General features: G+C 35.6%; 1 protein-coding gene across 3 annotated transcripts in view; it reads right to left on the bottom strand.

The window, feature by feature from the left end:
* LOC134485905 (uncharacterized) overlaps window positions 1-17,971 on the bottom strand; it is a 49,696-nt gene that overhangs the window by 657 nt on the left and 31,068 nt on the right. For all 3 annotated transcript variants that reach the window (XM_063282879.1, XM_063282880.1, XM_063282881.1), the window contains 7 exons: window positions 17,459-17,645; window positions 13,092-13,329; window positions 9,919-10,058; window positions 8,586-8,744; window positions 6,796-6,905; window positions 5,113-5,299; window positions 1,670-1,906 (listed from right to left, as the gene is read on the bottom strand). In XM_063282879.1, the coding sequence (XP_063138949.1) occupies window positions 1,709-1,906; window positions 5,113-5,299; window positions 6,796-6,905; window positions 8,586-8,744; window positions 9,919-10,058; window positions 13,092-13,329; window positions 17,459-17,645 (1,219 nt within the window). In that variant the 3' untranslated portion in view covers window positions 1,670-1,708. The remainder of the gene's footprint in view (window positions 1-1,669; window positions 1,907-5,112; window positions 5,300-6,795; window positions 6,906-8,585; window positions 8,745-9,918; window positions 10,059-13,091; window positions 13,330-17,458; window positions 17,646-17,971) is intronic.

The raw sequence follows: 17,971 nt of genomic DNA, 5'->3' as shown, positions 1-17,971 counted from the left end.
GAATGGTTTCAAAAAATGTGGTACATCTACACAATGGAGTACTACTACTCAAGTATCAAAAACAATGACTTCATGAAATTCATAAGCAAATGGAATGAACTAGAAAATATCATCCTGAGTGAGGTAAATGAGTCACAGAAAAACACACTAGGTATTTTCTCACGGATAAGTGGATATTAGTCAAAAAGCTTGAATTACCCAAGATGCAGTCCACAGGAATCTTAAGTAGAAGGATGACTAAAATGTGGATGCTTCTACTCCTTCTTAAAAGGGGTAAAAAAATACCCTTAGGAGGGGATATGAAAGCAAAATTTAGAGCAGCAACTCAAGGAATGGTCATTTAGAGCCTGCCCCACATGTGGCCCATTTATATACAGCCACCAAAACTATATAATACTGGTGAAGCTAAAAAAAATTGCATGCAGAAACGGACTGTATATAGATCTCTCCTGAGAGAAACATCCAGAACACGTCCAATAAAGAGGTCAATGATAGCAGCAAGTCACTGAACTGAGAACAGGACCCCCTTGGGGGGAATTAGAGTAAGTACTGAAAGAGCTGAAGGAGCTTGCAACACCATAAAAACAACAATGTCAACCAAGCAGAGCTTACAAGGACTAAACCACTACCGAAAGACTATACATGAACTGACCCAGGGCTCCAACTGCATATGTAGCAGAGAAGAGCCTTGTTAGTGCACCAGTGGAAGGGAAGCACTTTGTCCTGCCAAGGTTGGACCCCCAGTGCAGGGAGATATGGGTTTGACAGAAAGGGGGATGAGTAGGGGGAATACCTGTATGGTGGAGGGGGAGTGGAGGGGATGGGGAATTATGGACAGGAAATCGGGAAGGGGAATAACATTTGAAATGTCAGTAAAAAAATATATCTAATAAAAAATTAAAAAAAACTTGCAAGACATCCCTTTGTTTGTATATTTAAATAATGAATATTTTGAATTGTGTTTTGGTTTGTAGAATTAAAAAATAGTATAAATAAAAAAAAGAAATTGAAGCACGATTAAAATAAAGGAGTAATATTTCAATATATTTTCTTAAATCTAAACAAAGAATTACTTGAATTATCAATGGATGTGAATTTGTGTATCAATACCTAATGATCAGGTGTGTTTTAGCATCTATCATTCTTCACATATCTCTTTTAGTGGATCCTATGCAATTTAATATTTATAGCAATGCTAAAAATTTGGCAAGATTGTCTCTCATAAGAAATTTAAAAAAATTAATATTTTTCCACTAGGATAACTAAGCTGTTGACAGTGGTACAGGGATTAAACATGGAGAAGGTTTTAATGGATACATGAATCAGTAACTGTTTCTACATGATCTTATCCAAAATAATATTTTCATATGAATGATATTTCCTAAGAGTTAAGGACCATGGGAAGAAGGAAAATACTGTGGGATTCTTACAGGGGCTAAATAGTCTATCATATATAACTGTATGCATATAGATGTATATAAGTATATGAGTATATAAATATATAAAGCATATATTTAAGCACAATTTTATGACATTGTTGTTAAAAACATTTCCCATACTCTAATAGAAGTTTGTGACATCATTGCTGCTTTGAGATTTACAAATATATGAAATCAGAGAATGATATTGTCCTTCCATTCATTTGATGACTAAATAAATTTTTTCATACCTGTAGGACCGTCCTTCTGCAGAACAGCATATGAAATATTTAAATTTCATTATTGTACCAGGTTTTCCTACTGAGTCCATCTATGATTTTTTTCATAATAGTTGATTTGACACCACAATTTATGAAATCTGCAGATGTCTTTAATCCAGCAGACCTTTTTTCAATATGGATACAGTATCTATTATCATTTTCAAATATTTGGATATAGTTGTCAATCATAATTTCCATAAGAGATATCTGTAATATACAAGGCAAATTCAAGAGTGTCATTTGACAGAGTTTACAAAACAAAAATTTGAAAATGAAATCCAAAATTATGAGAAAAATTACAGTTGCCACAAACAGATAGGAACCCATGAAATGAAGTCTCTGAAATGGAGACTCTAAGTTCTTTGCATTTTACTAAAACTTGTTAAAGTTTCATATAGATTGCCAGGAATAGAAGGACTACTCAACCAAAGCAACATTTCAGAACTGACATGGTGCTAAATACTGTGAGTGAATCAAATTGATGACAGTGGTTTGTTGAGTTTTTTGGGGGAGCGGTGTGTGTGGTTTTGTTGTGATGATTTGAAAGGGATGCCACTCTAATTTCAGGCATGGCAATACATAATTTGTGACAAATTTCTGCTGGTTTAAATCCTTTGGCACTACTTATGGAATATGCCACTGCTTAGAATTTGGAGTCACAAAATACAGATGGCCATTCTCAATGTACTTTCCCTGCTACAGGTTTTCTGCCCAAGATAAGAGCCAACAGGTCTCAGCTACCAGTTTGGTTGTTGTTCTTGTCTGCAGCCCTGCTCCTCTGTCATGCCATTGCAGGTCTATACTCCCTCTGCATTCTAAGTCCCATGGAAACACTTACTTCAATAAGTCTCTAAGGTCATGGTGTTTTATTTTTATTGTTTTATTTTTATTTAATTGCATTTCATATATCGTCCCCTTTCCGATTTTCCCCGCCACAAACCTTGTATCTCCTCCCCATGCTTCTATGACTGTACTCCCTCACTCGTCTACCCTCTCCTTCCTCAACACCCAAGCATTTCCATACCCTGGGTTATCAAGACTACACAGGACTAAGGGGCTCCCCTCCCCATGATGCCCAATAAGTCAGTCTTCTAATACTTATCCAGCTGGAGCCATCAGTTCCCCCTTGTGCACTCTTTGGTTGTTGCTTTAGCTCCTGGTGTTTTAAAAGGCAATAGAGAGGTGACTGAGAGAAGAAGTTGTTGAGAAGAGGGAGTCTTAAGAAATTTCTCCATCAGATTGACCTATTGTATGGGGAAGACTAAAGTTTATTGTCCTGATTAACCTTGGAATTCATAGGGCCTAGATCTCCAGGATGGTGCAACCCTTGAGCTATTAATCAGAAAAAGAAAGATAGGAGATACAATGTGCGAGGGAGAACTAGTACTAAGCTTCTACTTCAGTTCTTGCCTCCAGGTTCCTACCCTGCTTCATTTTGGGCCCTGACATTTCTCAGTAGTTAACTGGTAACTGCCAGTCCATCCCAGAGTGTAACCTGTCTTGCATAAGTTGCTTTTCATCAGTGTTTTGTCACAGCATTAGTAGAAAATGATGACACTTCCTAAATTGAACAACACTGATGAGTTACTTTTCTTCTGAGATGATGACTTAGGGTAAGTCAACTCTACTAATCACAAATGTTTCTTTCTAGGATGCACCTACATTTATGATTGAGCGGTCCTGCACAGGATAGCAAAGAAATGATTCTTAGGAAAATCAGAGTCAGTGGATTGTCTTATTTTATATGCACATAGTACAGAAGAGATTTACTTCCTTGTTTTCATATTTGACCATGCAAAAGAACATATTTGAAAAGAATTGTCCATAAAGGAACAATAATTAATAGCTATTAAATGTGACAAAATGTATTTATTGCTTCATTTGGACAGAACATGCAGTTAGATAAAGGCTTGCATTTTAGGTTTCCAGTAGCTTGGTAATTAGAATTTAACTAAAAAGGTATATGTCTCTCTATCCAAGCCAAGTAGTCTCCTGGGTAGAATCTTTTTCAAGCTGTCACTTAGTCTATCCTTCTCCATCGTTTGTAACATTACTGTATTCCTTCCTGTGTACCTAATCCCTGGAAACTACTAGTTAAAATTTACCATTCTTTCTTTCATTTAACTTTTTATTGCCTTTCTTCCTTTTCAAGTTTATTTGTCCTTTATTGAATCTCTGTAAATTATTCATAATGCTATTAAGTAATTCTCATTTCATTTTTCAAGCCTTTTATATCTCCATTGGTATGAACCCCCCTCCATAAACTTCAAAAATTACAAATAAATAAAGTCTTAAATTCAAAACAAATTAAAAAAATCAAACTAAAATTTGGGAACATCTATAAAAATGCACTGTGTGAGATGTGTTTTGACATTAGGTGTTACACATTACACCCTTTTGGTCAAACAGGTTTACTTGCAAATGTACATTGAAATAAGTCACTGGTCTGGTTCAAACCCTCTGGATTTTGCTACACCATCAATACTGGAACTCCCCAGAAATGCCTGTCTTTCTATAATCTGGTGTATTGTTGTTGCCTTTAATTGTTCTGATCCTTCAGCTTTGAATCTGTAGGACCTCCCTGTTTAATATGCTCCAGCAGCAAGATGTAGGCACCCCTACATTTATGTAGCAGATGTGCACTTTGATCTCAGGTAGTTCCCCTAATTATTGTTGCGGGGGCTGGCTGTGACTCTGTTGACTACCACTGGATTGGTTTATTTTAGCTGGGCTGCTTTGTCTGGCATCAGTTGGAGTAGATGCACTTATTCCTGTTGTGAATTGATGTATGAGAGTGAGTTGGTGTCCGTGGAAGTTCTACACTACTGAGATAAAGGAGAATGGAGGGAGGAAAGGGTTGCGAAGATGGCCCTTGGATGAAAGGACTGCAATCAGGATATAGAGTAAATAAATTAGTGAAAAATATTAATGTGTATGGTTTTAAAATAACTTTAACAGCTACAGTAGACCTGGGGAACTTAAAACTGTACCTGAAATATGGTCATGGTAAAATAATGGAAAGCATACATAATAACGTACACCAATTCTTGGACTACCATTGTAAGCGCAGCATATGGTTTGCTAAAACATTAATATCTAAAATCAATATCTAGGAAGAAAGAAGGAAAAAACAAAGAAAGAAAGAAAGAAAGAAAGAAAGAAAGAAAGAAAGAAAGAAAGAAATGATTCAGTTACTTTAATCTGTATCAACAATGTCCCTTCCCAAACTTCCTGACGTAGATCAATATATATATATATATATATATATATATATATATATATATATATATATCCTCTCTAGAAGAATGCAATCCTAGGGTTTCATTTTGCAGTTATGATATTTATAAAGGGTTCTAAATTCCTGTATCACAATTAGAATTCTGTTTCCATAGGTAAAAATCAGATCCCCTTACCTTTCTTGAGACAACTTTCCCAAATAATGAGTCACTAGAAGTCCAACCCCATAAGACATGTGGAGCAAGGCGGATCGATAACCTTTTAGTATCTAGCTTATTCATGGGTGAGTCTTTTATTATTGCTAATAGACAAATGAGATATTTCAGTAGTATAAAGTTTGGATCTGGTATCTGTTGTAGAAGGCTAAACAATGAAAAGGAGAATTTTATGTTACATCATCTTAAGAGTAATGTTAGGTACAAAAGTAGCTACAAAGAAAACACAGAGTAAACATTTTTGCAGAATAAATCAAGTTTAATCAGAAATTAAAGATGTAAGAATATATAACTAGAGTATTACATAAAATATTTTCTCCAAATGATTTTTCTGTATATAATCATGGGAAACTTTTCTAAAAATATGTATGAATTTCTATGTACTAGATGTAAGACTGCTAACTACCTAGAAAAGCCAGAGGAATGTGTCAGGATCCCTGGTATTAAAATGAATGAAGATTTTTGCAAACCTTGTTTGTTCTGTGAATGAAAATATCTAGTGTAATTAAACATTGTATCATCTTTCCAACCACGATGGGGACACATTTAATACTAATGAATTATTAATCCATGTACCACAATTGTGACAATGTAGAACATAATATCACACTAGTAACACTACACAATGCCCCATTATTAGAAGGAATGAAGATTTTGGCAGACCATGTATGTTCTGTGTGTGAAAACATCCAGTGTTATCAAACACTGATTTATCTTTCCAGCCAACATGTGGAACACTCAATATCTAATATAATATGAATCCATGTAACACTCTGTGACACTCTACATCATAAGGAGGAGATATCACACTATTGACCCTATACAATGCACTGGTATTAGAATGAATGAAGTTTGTTGCAGACCATATGAGTGTTTTGTGTGAAAACATCTAGTATTATTGAATAGCAAAACATCTTTCCAGCCACCATGAAGAGAAATTTAATATCTAATGCAGTATGAATCCATGTAACACCCTTCTGACACTCTAGAATATAAGGAGCAGAAAACACTAGGGACCCTACACAATGCAGTTATAAAAGGTTCTACAGAAAAGGCAGAGATGAAGGGGTCCTCGGTAGCAATGGGAGCTCAATGCTCCTATTAAATATGAAAACTTTCTGTGGATTATTGCCCAGGAAAATAATTCAAAGAAGTCAATGATATACCTAACTTAAACTTCTCTAGGTAGTTGTAGTTGAGAAAGAAGAACTCAGTAATAGCTTCATGTTCTAATCAATGACATATATTTAACAAGTGAAATATTCACAATACCATGGCAATAATACTGTGAAGGAAGAAGCCCACAGGTATTATAGGCACATACTTCTTTTAATATGTCTCACACAGGAACTAAACCAATATTCTAGACTGACATGCACACAATGTGCTACATAGGCTGTCTTCTAAACCATAAGAATATTAAAGGAGAGGACTCCTACGTGGGATTACAGACATGATTCAACCCTCTTTCTAGCTTGAGAAATGCACATGTTTAAAAAGTGATAATACATGCCTGACCTAAGGAAACCTCTTGGCATGGGACATCATTCCTGCTTGGAATCCTGTAAACACAAGCCTGTCTACCTTACAAAAGCACTGCTTCTGTATTGGTGTAGTTCCCCACGTGCTTAACTGTATCATTACCTTTGAATGGCAATAATTTGTCCAGCCAGAGTTTCTTCTTCTGGGACGGTAAGCCAATTTTCATATAAATTGTAAGTAAGTAGGCTTCCATCTATATTTGTAATAAAGTCCTTTGTTAATGGAAATAAAAAAAAAGTAATGGTCAATGTACATGTTAGAAAGTACTTGAAAAACTTTTTTGTTTAAATTATCAGTTTAGACCAGTGATTCTCAACTTGTGTGTCATAATCCTTTTGGGGGTCACCTATCATATATCTCCCATATCAGATATTCTATCCATTTTTCTTTATAATTGATATCAGTATCAAAATTTTAATTAGGAACAGCAACAAAATCATGTACTGGTTAGGCATAAACAAATCAAGAGGAAATATATAAGTGTTATGGGAGTAGGATGGCTGAGAATCACTCGTTGAGACCCTACTTCCACAAAAGTTTCCCATACTTTATTCTCCCCAGAATCTTGGCTCAAAAGTGGATCCTGTATGCAGGATCTTGTGTTTTCTTACCTACGACTAGAATCAAAGAATCAGAGTCCTAGTTGCTATAGCAATGAAATAAACCTACTGTCCTTTCAAATTGCCTCTCCTGGCTTCTAGTCCACACATCTACTTGCAATCATAGATCTACACTCCCCTTCCCAGTCCACTGCTCTCACTGCCTTGAAGGAAGTCAGCTCCCATGTGGAACATCCAGTCAGCAGCCTATCATAACTGCCATCTGATGGGCTCCATCCAGCATCTGACTGAAATAGGGTATGAGGAGCCGCAACTAATCATTGGATCTTATGGATCAATCAGGGATTTGTATGGAAGAAATGGGGGAAGGATTCCATGCCATGCCATGAATGAGATAGGAACTCCATAAGAATAGATAAAGATTGAAAAATCCCAGGTGTTCTTGTACCTGTAAATTACTTTGAATGCACATGGCTACATTCAGTCACTGATCTTAATTTTCTACCCATGATGTGATCCCAAGTTTCTGACAATGAGAACCAGAGACACTTGTCAATCTGAAGGGCCAAGGAGCAATCATTCTGTACCTTTGCCTAATGTTATTAAGCATGGTTAATCCCAGATCATTACCTTTTCCTTTGATGTCTGGGCCATAGCTAAATAATCTTCTGAAATGTAAACTCAGATCATGGCCCAAACAAAAATAAAACAATGATATTTGCTCTAGATTCACTGCAGCTCACTGGCAAGTTAAGAGTGTAGACAAGTTAAATGTCGGTTAGGCTAATTCTTGACTATTTGACATGGAAGTAGAATGTCAACATCTGGCAAAAGTGAAAGTGCTTGTGTTTTTTTATTTTGATTGAGAAGGAAAACAACTTCATGTATCTACTGGACATGGGGCAATATCCAAATTCTTTATCCTTTTGTATGTCAGTGGTGGACTAGCCATTTTGAACTGTTAATTGGGAGTGATATGTCTTGGTATCACTTAAAATATGTATATTGTAAAACACCCTTTAATCACTATTATTACTTGTTCAGCTATTACATCACATGGTATGGTTAGAGGTGAAATCAGTTTGAACATTTATAACGCCAAACTAAACCCCCTTTGATATACGAGGAAGTTCACTCTCAACAGAAGCTGTTCACCGGGGTCTTTGTGATGAATCTATGGGTTTCTCAGACTTTTAACTGCCATGCCTCTTACCAGGAGATCATGTGTCCACAGTTCCAGGAAAAGTCATTTTCATGTAAACTCTAGGACAGAAAGCATGTATGCATCTCTAGTGGGATGTGTAATGTTGGAGATGTAAAACCCTTCCCTACCTTTAAGACTGAAGCTACAACCAGCACACATTCGTCATTCCAGTTGATAGGTTGTTCTGTGTCAATCTTGTCCCTCAGGGAACACTGGGAATTTTCAGATATAGTTCTGAATAATTGATCAGAACTTTGTCCTTTTGCTGCAATTATAGATATCATGTCCTGTGTGGGATAATGATAAGTTTGTATTATTAGATATCCACACTTCTGAATCCAAATAAGTCATTTATTGTGAACCTGAGTTATGGTAGTTTTGGATAAAGAGTTATAACTGAGACATTGAACCTATTCTTTTCTACCAAATTGAAACACCATGGTTTAGACTTTGTTCCCCAAAGCATTTGGTGAGTGGTCCTCTATTACATTTTGCTTCCTTCTATTAATATATTTGTCAAGCATTCCATCCTAAGTAACTATTTGGGTATTTCCTTTTCAGAGTTCAAATTACTATTTTACTTCTGTCTGTCATTGCCTCTATTATGAATCCTATGTTTGCATTTTTAAGAAAGATTTTTTCACCATATTTCTGAGATTTTATTTCCTTTTTCTGTGACTTCTTATTTTTCAACATGTCTCCAGTGATGCCACATTGAAGAACCCAAGTATGTGTCAACCATTCTTCCATAATTTTACTCTGTACACATGACTACCTTATAGAGATTTGTTCCATGTAGTGTCTATTTTCAATTGACTACATGATCAAAAACATGGTTACCAGAAAATTCTGTTATTTAATACTTCAGAAATGGGCAGTGATCCTCATGTGTCAGACAAGATAAATTTATTAACATGAAGCATAAATTCCTAGCACAATTATACTGCTAAAGTACATGCTGGAGTATAAATATTTATTTCCTAAGAAGTTTACTAACTCATTTTAAATGGGTTAAGCCATATTAGTGTACATTTATACATAGTCCACTAGGATAAAAGAAGTTAATAGATAGCAAAACCAAAGTGTATATCTAATTCCTTCATAACGTAAAGGTCTATAGATATTTTTCTTATATAAGATTGAGTAATCTCAGAGGCAATGATATTAAGGAGATTACAGAGTAATATGGAGTCATAAAGAAACTGAATGACTTTACAGTTGGGTAATCTGCAGGACACTTCCATAGTCCCATTTCCTTCAACGGGCTTTTAGGTTTGTTTCTTTGATACAGCCAGTGTGAAATGGGAATACTTTTTCTTTCAATTATGTGATTTGAACCTCAGTGCAACTTATTTCCATTTTAAAATGATCTTACCCTCATGGATAAGGTGTCTAAACATTCATTTTGATTGAATAACTTACTTAGAAGAAAGGTGCAGGAGAAACCAAAATGATACTCACTAGTATTGAAGTAGGCAGCTTATTGTCTTCAAAAATACTTGTAAGAGGTTGGCCAAACAAACTTTTCTTCCTAGGTCGTAGTCGATTTGGAGACAGTACTGAGGGAATGGTAGATACAGTGTGTTCATGTTTCTCTGAACCTAAGAAAGAAGGGAAATCATCGTTGTAACTGAACTCACTTACCCTTGCAAATCCTTTTCATTTTATAGCCCCCAATTCAGAAAGAGATGCCTGTTAAAGTACTAGAAGCAGAGAAGCCATCAAGTAGACACAGAATAATCAAAGACTAACGAATAAAGAAATAAAAATACAAAAAGCTATGATGGAACAGACCAAGTCACACATAAAGCTGACCACATTTGACTAACACCTGAATTTTCAATGGATATTCTAAAATATATGTGGGCCTGCACCAACATTCAACATGTTGTCAAAGAATGCAGATAATAGCTTAGAGTTTATTACTGAGCAAAAGTATCATTCATATCAACAAAAGAGGAGAAACTTTCCATAGTATAGTCACCATGAAGACATTTCTCATCAGCAGTCTTGGTCTACAAAAGGGAAACAGCATTCTGAATTTAAGGTCTCTATACTCAAGAAGAGAGAAATGATAAATAACCCTGTAGTCATTCAACAACAGAGGGGGAAAAACTATATGGCAACAACAAAATAACAAAAACCCCTAAATAAATGAAAGCATTAACTGTCTCACAGCAGTAATATACAGACTATGATATCAGTTTGTGTAAGAAAACAGGTTCCATCTTTTGCCTTTAAGCAAAAAAATTCACTTCTTTCAGATACAATTGCATATGCTTGCTTAGGATGCAATTCCCTATATTTCTCTCTGTAGTTTCCGGGTCCCATTCAGTTTTTCATGTTCATTGGTGTCGTCTTTGTTCAGGTAATGTTTTGGAAGTCATGTTGGGGAGACTTTATGGGTGAGGTCAAGGGAACATGGCAGAGGACTGGGAGGAAAGTAGGTAAAACAATCAGTTCTGTAATATTGTTTCTCCTACTAACATCAAAACCTTATAAATTTTATCAAGCTTTAAAAGGATAGAATCAAAATGGTCTTCGAATCAAAAGTCTTTTATATCTTGCTTAAAATTTCCTCAAGTAACTTAATACTTTTGAAATTTACTGTGAATGATGGTGATTCATTGATTTACCTCTCAGTTAGTTTGTGATTTTTACAAGGAGTATTCACCTTGCGTGTTAGTTTTGTGTGTCACTATTTGTTGAGTTTACAAGTTAAATGAGTATTCTTATGGAATATTACTCACTTATGTTTACTACCATATAATGTTCAATAAGAGATACTTTGACTCCTTCATTTCTTATGTGTATCTGTTGGCCTCCCTCAATTGTTATAGTTTCCTACTTATTTACAAATGTATGAAACAGAGGACATTGAGCATGATCAAAGATGAGCACAACAAACCACTGGTTGCATAATAGTTGATAAGTTACTAGATGGGGGGCAGCATACACTAAGGAAATTCTGGGTGATAGAATCATTGTCCTTGTAGAAAGAAGGCCATCACTGCTAAATGTTCTTCATTTAACTAAGTATGAAAAGCATTCTTATTACCTGAAATTTCAACTTTTAACATTTCAGAATATAATCATTTAAGGCTAATTGCAGATGTGGAAAAAAGAAAACAAAAGCAGCCAAAAATGAAGGAATTTTATATTTACATTTCATTTATTTTATTATACTAGGAAAATGAATTAATCTTGTCATAGAGGACTGAAATTGTCTAACTTGGACAAGTCAAAGACCTGTTAGAATGATCCTAAAGAGAAATATCAAGACATACAATGTTGAACTACAAAGAGGTACTTAGGAACAACACTTTTTTTGAGAAACAAAAGACACAGAATTATGTTCAATTCTGTAGTAAAGAAAATACATTAAAGTCTAATTCAAGAACAGTTATTTTGAACTGAGCTTTTAGTGACGCTTAATGCACCTATTCTGATATCTTGCCACATGTTTACTTCATCCTTTATCTGGGTTAGAGTTGGTTACAACTATCAGTTGCTTCCCTAACATGCCAATCTGCATACTGTTTCTTTTAACTTCCATCCTTGACTTAAAGCTAGAGGTTTCTAAGATTTATGGAGATAGAATGACTTTTGAGACATCCCTGAACGATTCATTTGCCACTGGGACTCAAGACCGGAACCTTGACAGAAATATACGGGCTACCTAAAGCATCCATATTTTAGAGAAAGTCACATTAAATACTTTAACAATTGGAAGAATTTTTCTCAAAAATATTGAAATCATGGCCGGGGTTAGAAATCCAGTCAGATTTGTGTAGCTAGTCTCTTAATACACTTTAAATTTTATCACATTAATTTACTAATTCTGCCATGTTCTTTATAGTGCTCTAAATATTAATCTTATCTCCTCAAATAAGTGGGGCCATCATCCCTCATCAAAGAAGCCTTTTTATCCCGAAGATGGAGAGCATTCCAGAAAACAAAAACTGGACACAATGAAGAGATAAGTGCATTGTGGAAAACCCAGTACCAGTAAACGCTTTATAGCTCAGGGAACATTGTAGAAGGGAGGTTACAAATACTGTAAGAGACAGCCTTCTTGAACATCTGTTTTGACATAGCCTCTTATAAAAATAGGTGCAAAACCACAATAATAACAATATCAAGGGTGTATTAAGGCAATGGTCAAAATTTCATATATCAAAAGTTATAGGCAGCTAATGATGACTGAAAGAATATTAATTTGCCAGAAATGGTCTTCATGTGTATTGACTACTACACACTGTACACCATGGAAACCATATTCACAAAACAGAACAAAGTGGACTCAATAATAATTTCATATACAAGAAATCTATTACTTAAGGTCCATGGGAAGAAAGGGAGGAATATAGGAGACAATATTGTAGGATTTTCTAAATAAACCGTGTGTCATTCATACTTGTATGTATCCAGATATATGTAAATAAATGTGTATGTACATATATATATACATATTTAGGTATAGATGAATATATTTAATTAAAGTGTGTTCAAAAAAGTTTTCTCATACTCTATAATCATTATGCAACCCAAAGCTGCTCTGATATTTACAAATTTATGAAATTATGGAATGATATAATTCCCTTCATTTGATGACTGAATAAATCTTGTCTTACCTGTAGGAAATTCTTCCTGCAGAGCAGCATTTGAAATATTTACTTTTTCATCATTACTGCAGGTTGTCCCATTGGGGCCAACTATGACTTTTTTCATAATAGGAGATTTGCCCTTAGAGAAGATTAAATCTATATACATCTTTAGATCATCAGACCTTTCGTCAATATGTTTAGAAAATAGATTATCATTTCCAAATATTTCAAGGTAGTGGTCAATCATCATTTTTATAACAGATATCTGTAAACCAAAAGGCAAAAACAAGATTGTCATTTTACATAGATTACAAAATTGAAATTTAAAAATGAAATCCAAATCTATGAGGAAAACACTTGCCACAAACTGAGAGGAACCCATGAAATGAAGTCTCTGAAATGAAGACACTTATTTCTTTGCCTTTTACTAAAATTTTTATAATGTCATACATATTTCAAATTATAGAAGAACTACTAAACCAAAGCAACTTTTAAGACCTGAAATGCTGCCAAAACCTGTGAGTGAATCAAATTAAGGACTGTTAGTTATTTTTCTGTGTGTGAGTGGGGGGATTAGGTAGTTTTATTGAGATGTTTTGAATGGGATGCCCCTCTAGTTCTATGCATTACAATACCCTATTTTTGACAGCTTCCTGGTGCCTTGGACTTCCTGGTGGAAGGATGCCATTGTTTAGAATTTGTAGTTACAAAAGCTGGTGCCCATTTTCAATGTACATTCTCTGCTTCATGTTTATTTCCCAAGATAAGAGCCATCAGGTCTCAACTTCCTGTTTCCTTGTCTTTCATTTCTGCAGCCATGACACTGAGGGACTGCCCTCCCTCTACATCTTTAAGTGCCAAGTAAACAATTACTTCAATAATTTGCCTTGGTCACGTTGTTTAATTTTTATTGGTTATTTTATTAATTTACATTTCAAATGTTATCTCCCCTCCTAGTTTCCCCTCTGCAATCTCTATCTCCAGCACCTGCTCCTTTGAGTGCTACCTCAAGTGCCTCAACCCCCTAACCTTCCCCTACTCTGGGTCATCAAGACACCACAGGACTATGAGGCCCCCCTCCTAGTGATGACCAATAAGGCACTCCTCTGCTACATATCGAGCTGGAGACATATTTCCCTATTGTGCATTCCTTGGTTGGTGTTTTAGCTCCTGGTGTTTTATTAAGGACAAAGAAAGGTGACTGAGAGAAGAAGTGGATGAGAAGAGGGAGTCTTAACTAGAAAATTCCTCCATCAGATTGACCTATTGTACAAGGAAGTCTAAGGTATATTGTCCTGACTAATGTTGGAACTTTTAGGGCCGAGATCTCCGGGATGGTGTCATGCTTGAGTTATTAGCCAGTAAAACAAAAATATGAGACACAAGGCAGGCAACAGAACTCCTACTAGGCTTCTGCTTCAGTTTTTGCCTCCAGGCTTCATTTTGATCCCTGATATTTCCCAGTATTTAACTGGTAACTGTAAGTATATCATGGAGTGTAATCTGTCTTGCATAAGTTCCTTTTCATCAGTGTTTTGTCACAGCAATAGTAGTAAATTATGACACTTCCTAAATTGAACAACATGGATAAGTTTCTTTTCTTCTCAGATGATGGCTGAGATTAAGTCAACTCTACTGATGCCATGTGTTTCTTCCCAGGATGCACCTAAGTTTGTGTTTGAGCAGTCCTGCACACGATAGGAAAGAAATGTTTCTTAGGAAAATCACAGTCAGAAGATTGTCTAATTTTATGTGCAGATGGTACAAATAGTTTTGTTTCTTTGTTTTACATACTTAACCATGTAAGGAACATACTTGAAAGGAATTTCCATAAAGGAGGAATAATTAATAGATATTAAGAGTGAAAAAATGTATTTATTGCTTCATTTGGACTGAACATGCAGTTTGATATAGGCTTGGATTTTAGGTTTCCAGTAGCTTGGTAATTAGAATTTAACTAAAAATGCTATGTTTCTAGTCCAAGCCCAGTTGAGTCCTGGGCCAGAATCTATTTCAAGCTGTCCCTTGGGCTATCCTCCTCCATCGTGAGTTATATCACTATATCTTCTTTCTTGTGGACCTAATACCTGGAAAATACTAGTTAAAAATATAGGGACTGAACCACTACCCAATCACTATAGATGGACTGACCCAGGGCTCTAAGTGCCTCTATGGCAGAGAATAGCCTTTTTGGGGCACCAGTGGAAGGGGAAGCCTTTGGTCCTGCCCTTAATGTTGGGGTGGGGTGCTATAATGTAAGTGGATAGAGGGGGAACACCTGGATGGGGGATCTGTAAGGATGGGAGTTTATGGACATGAAACCAGGAAGGAAGTAACATTTGAAATGTAAATAAAGAAATATTTCTAATTAAAAAATGAAGAAAATTTCAAAAATAAAAAGACAGAAAGCATCTTCAATAAATGGTGCTGGTTTAACTGGCTATGTGTACACAGAAAAGTTAAAATAAACCCATGAAATAAAATAAAATAAAATAAAATAAAACGTACTTGCTTATTGTCATTTTTTACATTTTCTTTCCTTTTTATCCTTTTCAAAATATATGTCCTTTATTGATTCTTTAAAAATTTACAATCATGCTACCAAGTAACTCATTTCATTTATCAATCCTTCCATGTATACCTTGGAAATAATCCCCTCTCCCAAAATTTCAAAAAATAAATTAAATAAAATTTAAAATTTAAAATTAAAAAAGTCAAACTAAAATTAAACATTTGTAAAAATGGACTGTGTGAGATGTACAGTGCCATACTGTGTCACACATTATACACTTTTGTCCAAACAGATTGCTTGTAAATGTACATCAAAATAGGTCACTGGTCTGATGTTGCTGCACCATCAATACTAGAACCTCCCGAAGATTCATCTCCTTCTCTATCCTAGTACCTTGCTATAGCCTTTGATCATTGTGATCCTTCAGCTTTGCATCTGCTGTGTCTCCCCCTTCATATGCTCCAGCCCAGGATCTAGGCCTCCTACATATATGCAGCAGACGTGCAGCTTGATCTTCAGGCAGGTCTCCTAACAATAGGTGTATGGGCTGGATCTGACTCTAAAATCTACTACTCCATATTTGTTTTCTTTTGTTATTTTTCCATCCTTCTTGATTAGGTTATTTCTTATTTGCATTTCGATTATTATTCCCTTTCCCTGTTTCCTGGCCAACATCAACCTAACCCCTGCCCCTCCCCTTCTTTATAGGTGTTCCCCTCCCCATCTTCCTGCCATTACTGCCCTCCCCCAAACATTCACATTCACTGGGGGTTCAGTCTTGGCAGGACCAAGGGCTTCCCCTTCCAGTGGTGCCCTTACTAGGCTATTTATTGCTAACTATTAGGTTGGAGCCCAGGGTCAGTCCATGTATAGTGTTTGGGGGGTGGCTTAGTCCCTGGAAGCTCTGGTTTGTTTTGTATTGTTGTTCATATGGGTTATCGAGCCCCTTCAAGCTCTTTTAGTCCTTTCTCTGATTCCTGGGCTGCTTTGTATGACTTCAGTGGGAGGAGGTGCACTTATTCCTGTTGTGAATTGATGTATGAGAGTGAGTTGGTGTCCATGGAAGGTCTATACTACTGAGGTAAAAAAGAATGGAGGGAAAAAAACAGGTTGTGAAGATGGGACTTGGAGGAAGAGACGACATTCAGGATATAGAGTAAATAAATTAGTGAAAATTATTAAAGTATGTGTTTATAAGAAAATTAATAGCTATGGTAAACCTGAGGAACATAAAATTGGTCCTGTAATAGGTTAGTGTGAAAATAATGGAAAGTATACAAAATAACATACACCAATGATCCATCATTACATATGTATATACTATACATGTACATACACATACACATACACTTATACATAAACATACACATACACATATACAAATAATGTACACGTGCAAGTACAATTACATGGATATGTACACACAGACACACACACATATTTAATGATATAAAGATGTGAATATTTAGTAATATAATGGTCTCCCTACAATGAAACACAAGTATAAACTTAGGGCTACAGTGGATAAAAAGCAATCAGGTTTCTATATGATCAGGATTTTTGGTGAACTTCAATTTAAACTTCCTGGACTACTATTATACGTGCAGATTGCTGTTGGCTACAACATCAATATCTAAAATCAGTATCTAAAAGGAAAGAGGGAGAAGACAAAAGAAAGACAGAAATTACTCATTTTCTTTAATCTACATTAACTATCTCCCTTCCCAAATCTTCCTAAAAGAGATCAATACTTATTTCCTTCCACTCCAGAACAATGCACTCCTAGTGTTTCCTTTTGCAGAAATGAACTTTCCAAAGTATTCCCAATTACAGGATAATTATTCTAACTTTGTTCCCAAAGGCAAAAGTCAGACCCCCTTACCTTTCTTGAGGCAGAAACCCCATATAGTGCGTCACTTGCAGGCTGACCACATAGCACAGACGGAGCTATGCGGAGAGATAATGTGTGAGAGTCTAAATTATTCATCGAAGAGTCACTTATCATTACTAATACACAAATGACATATTGTAGAAGAAGGAAGTTTTGTTCGGGCATCTGACGTGTAAGTCTAAACAAAGAAAAGGAGAAGTTTATGCTAGATCATCTTAAAAGTAGTGTAGGTTACAAATCTAACCACAAAAAAAAAAAAAAACAAGATAAATGCTTTGTAGACCAACTCATAGCATGATCAGAATTCAAAACAAGTAAGAATATATAGATAGAGTATTACATAAAATATTTTCTGCAACTCACTTTTCTTCAGAGAATCATGGGAAATATTTTTAAAATGCTTTATGAATTTCTGTGTACTAGATGTATGAGTACTACCCTACAGAACCCAGAGGAAGGTGTCTGGATCACTAGTATCAGAATGAATGACGATTGTTGGAAACC

This window comes from Rattus norvegicus, chromosome 2 (assembly GCF_036323735.1).
Source record: "Rattus norvegicus strain BN/NHsdMcwi chromosome 2, GRCr8, whole genome shotgun sequence".
Lineage (NCBI taxonomy): Eukaryota > Metazoa > Chordata > Mammalia > Rodentia > Muridae > Rattus > Rattus norvegicus.
The sequence above is the reverse complement of the archived record's forward strand: the minus strand, read 5'-3'. Positions and strand labels throughout refer to the sequence as shown.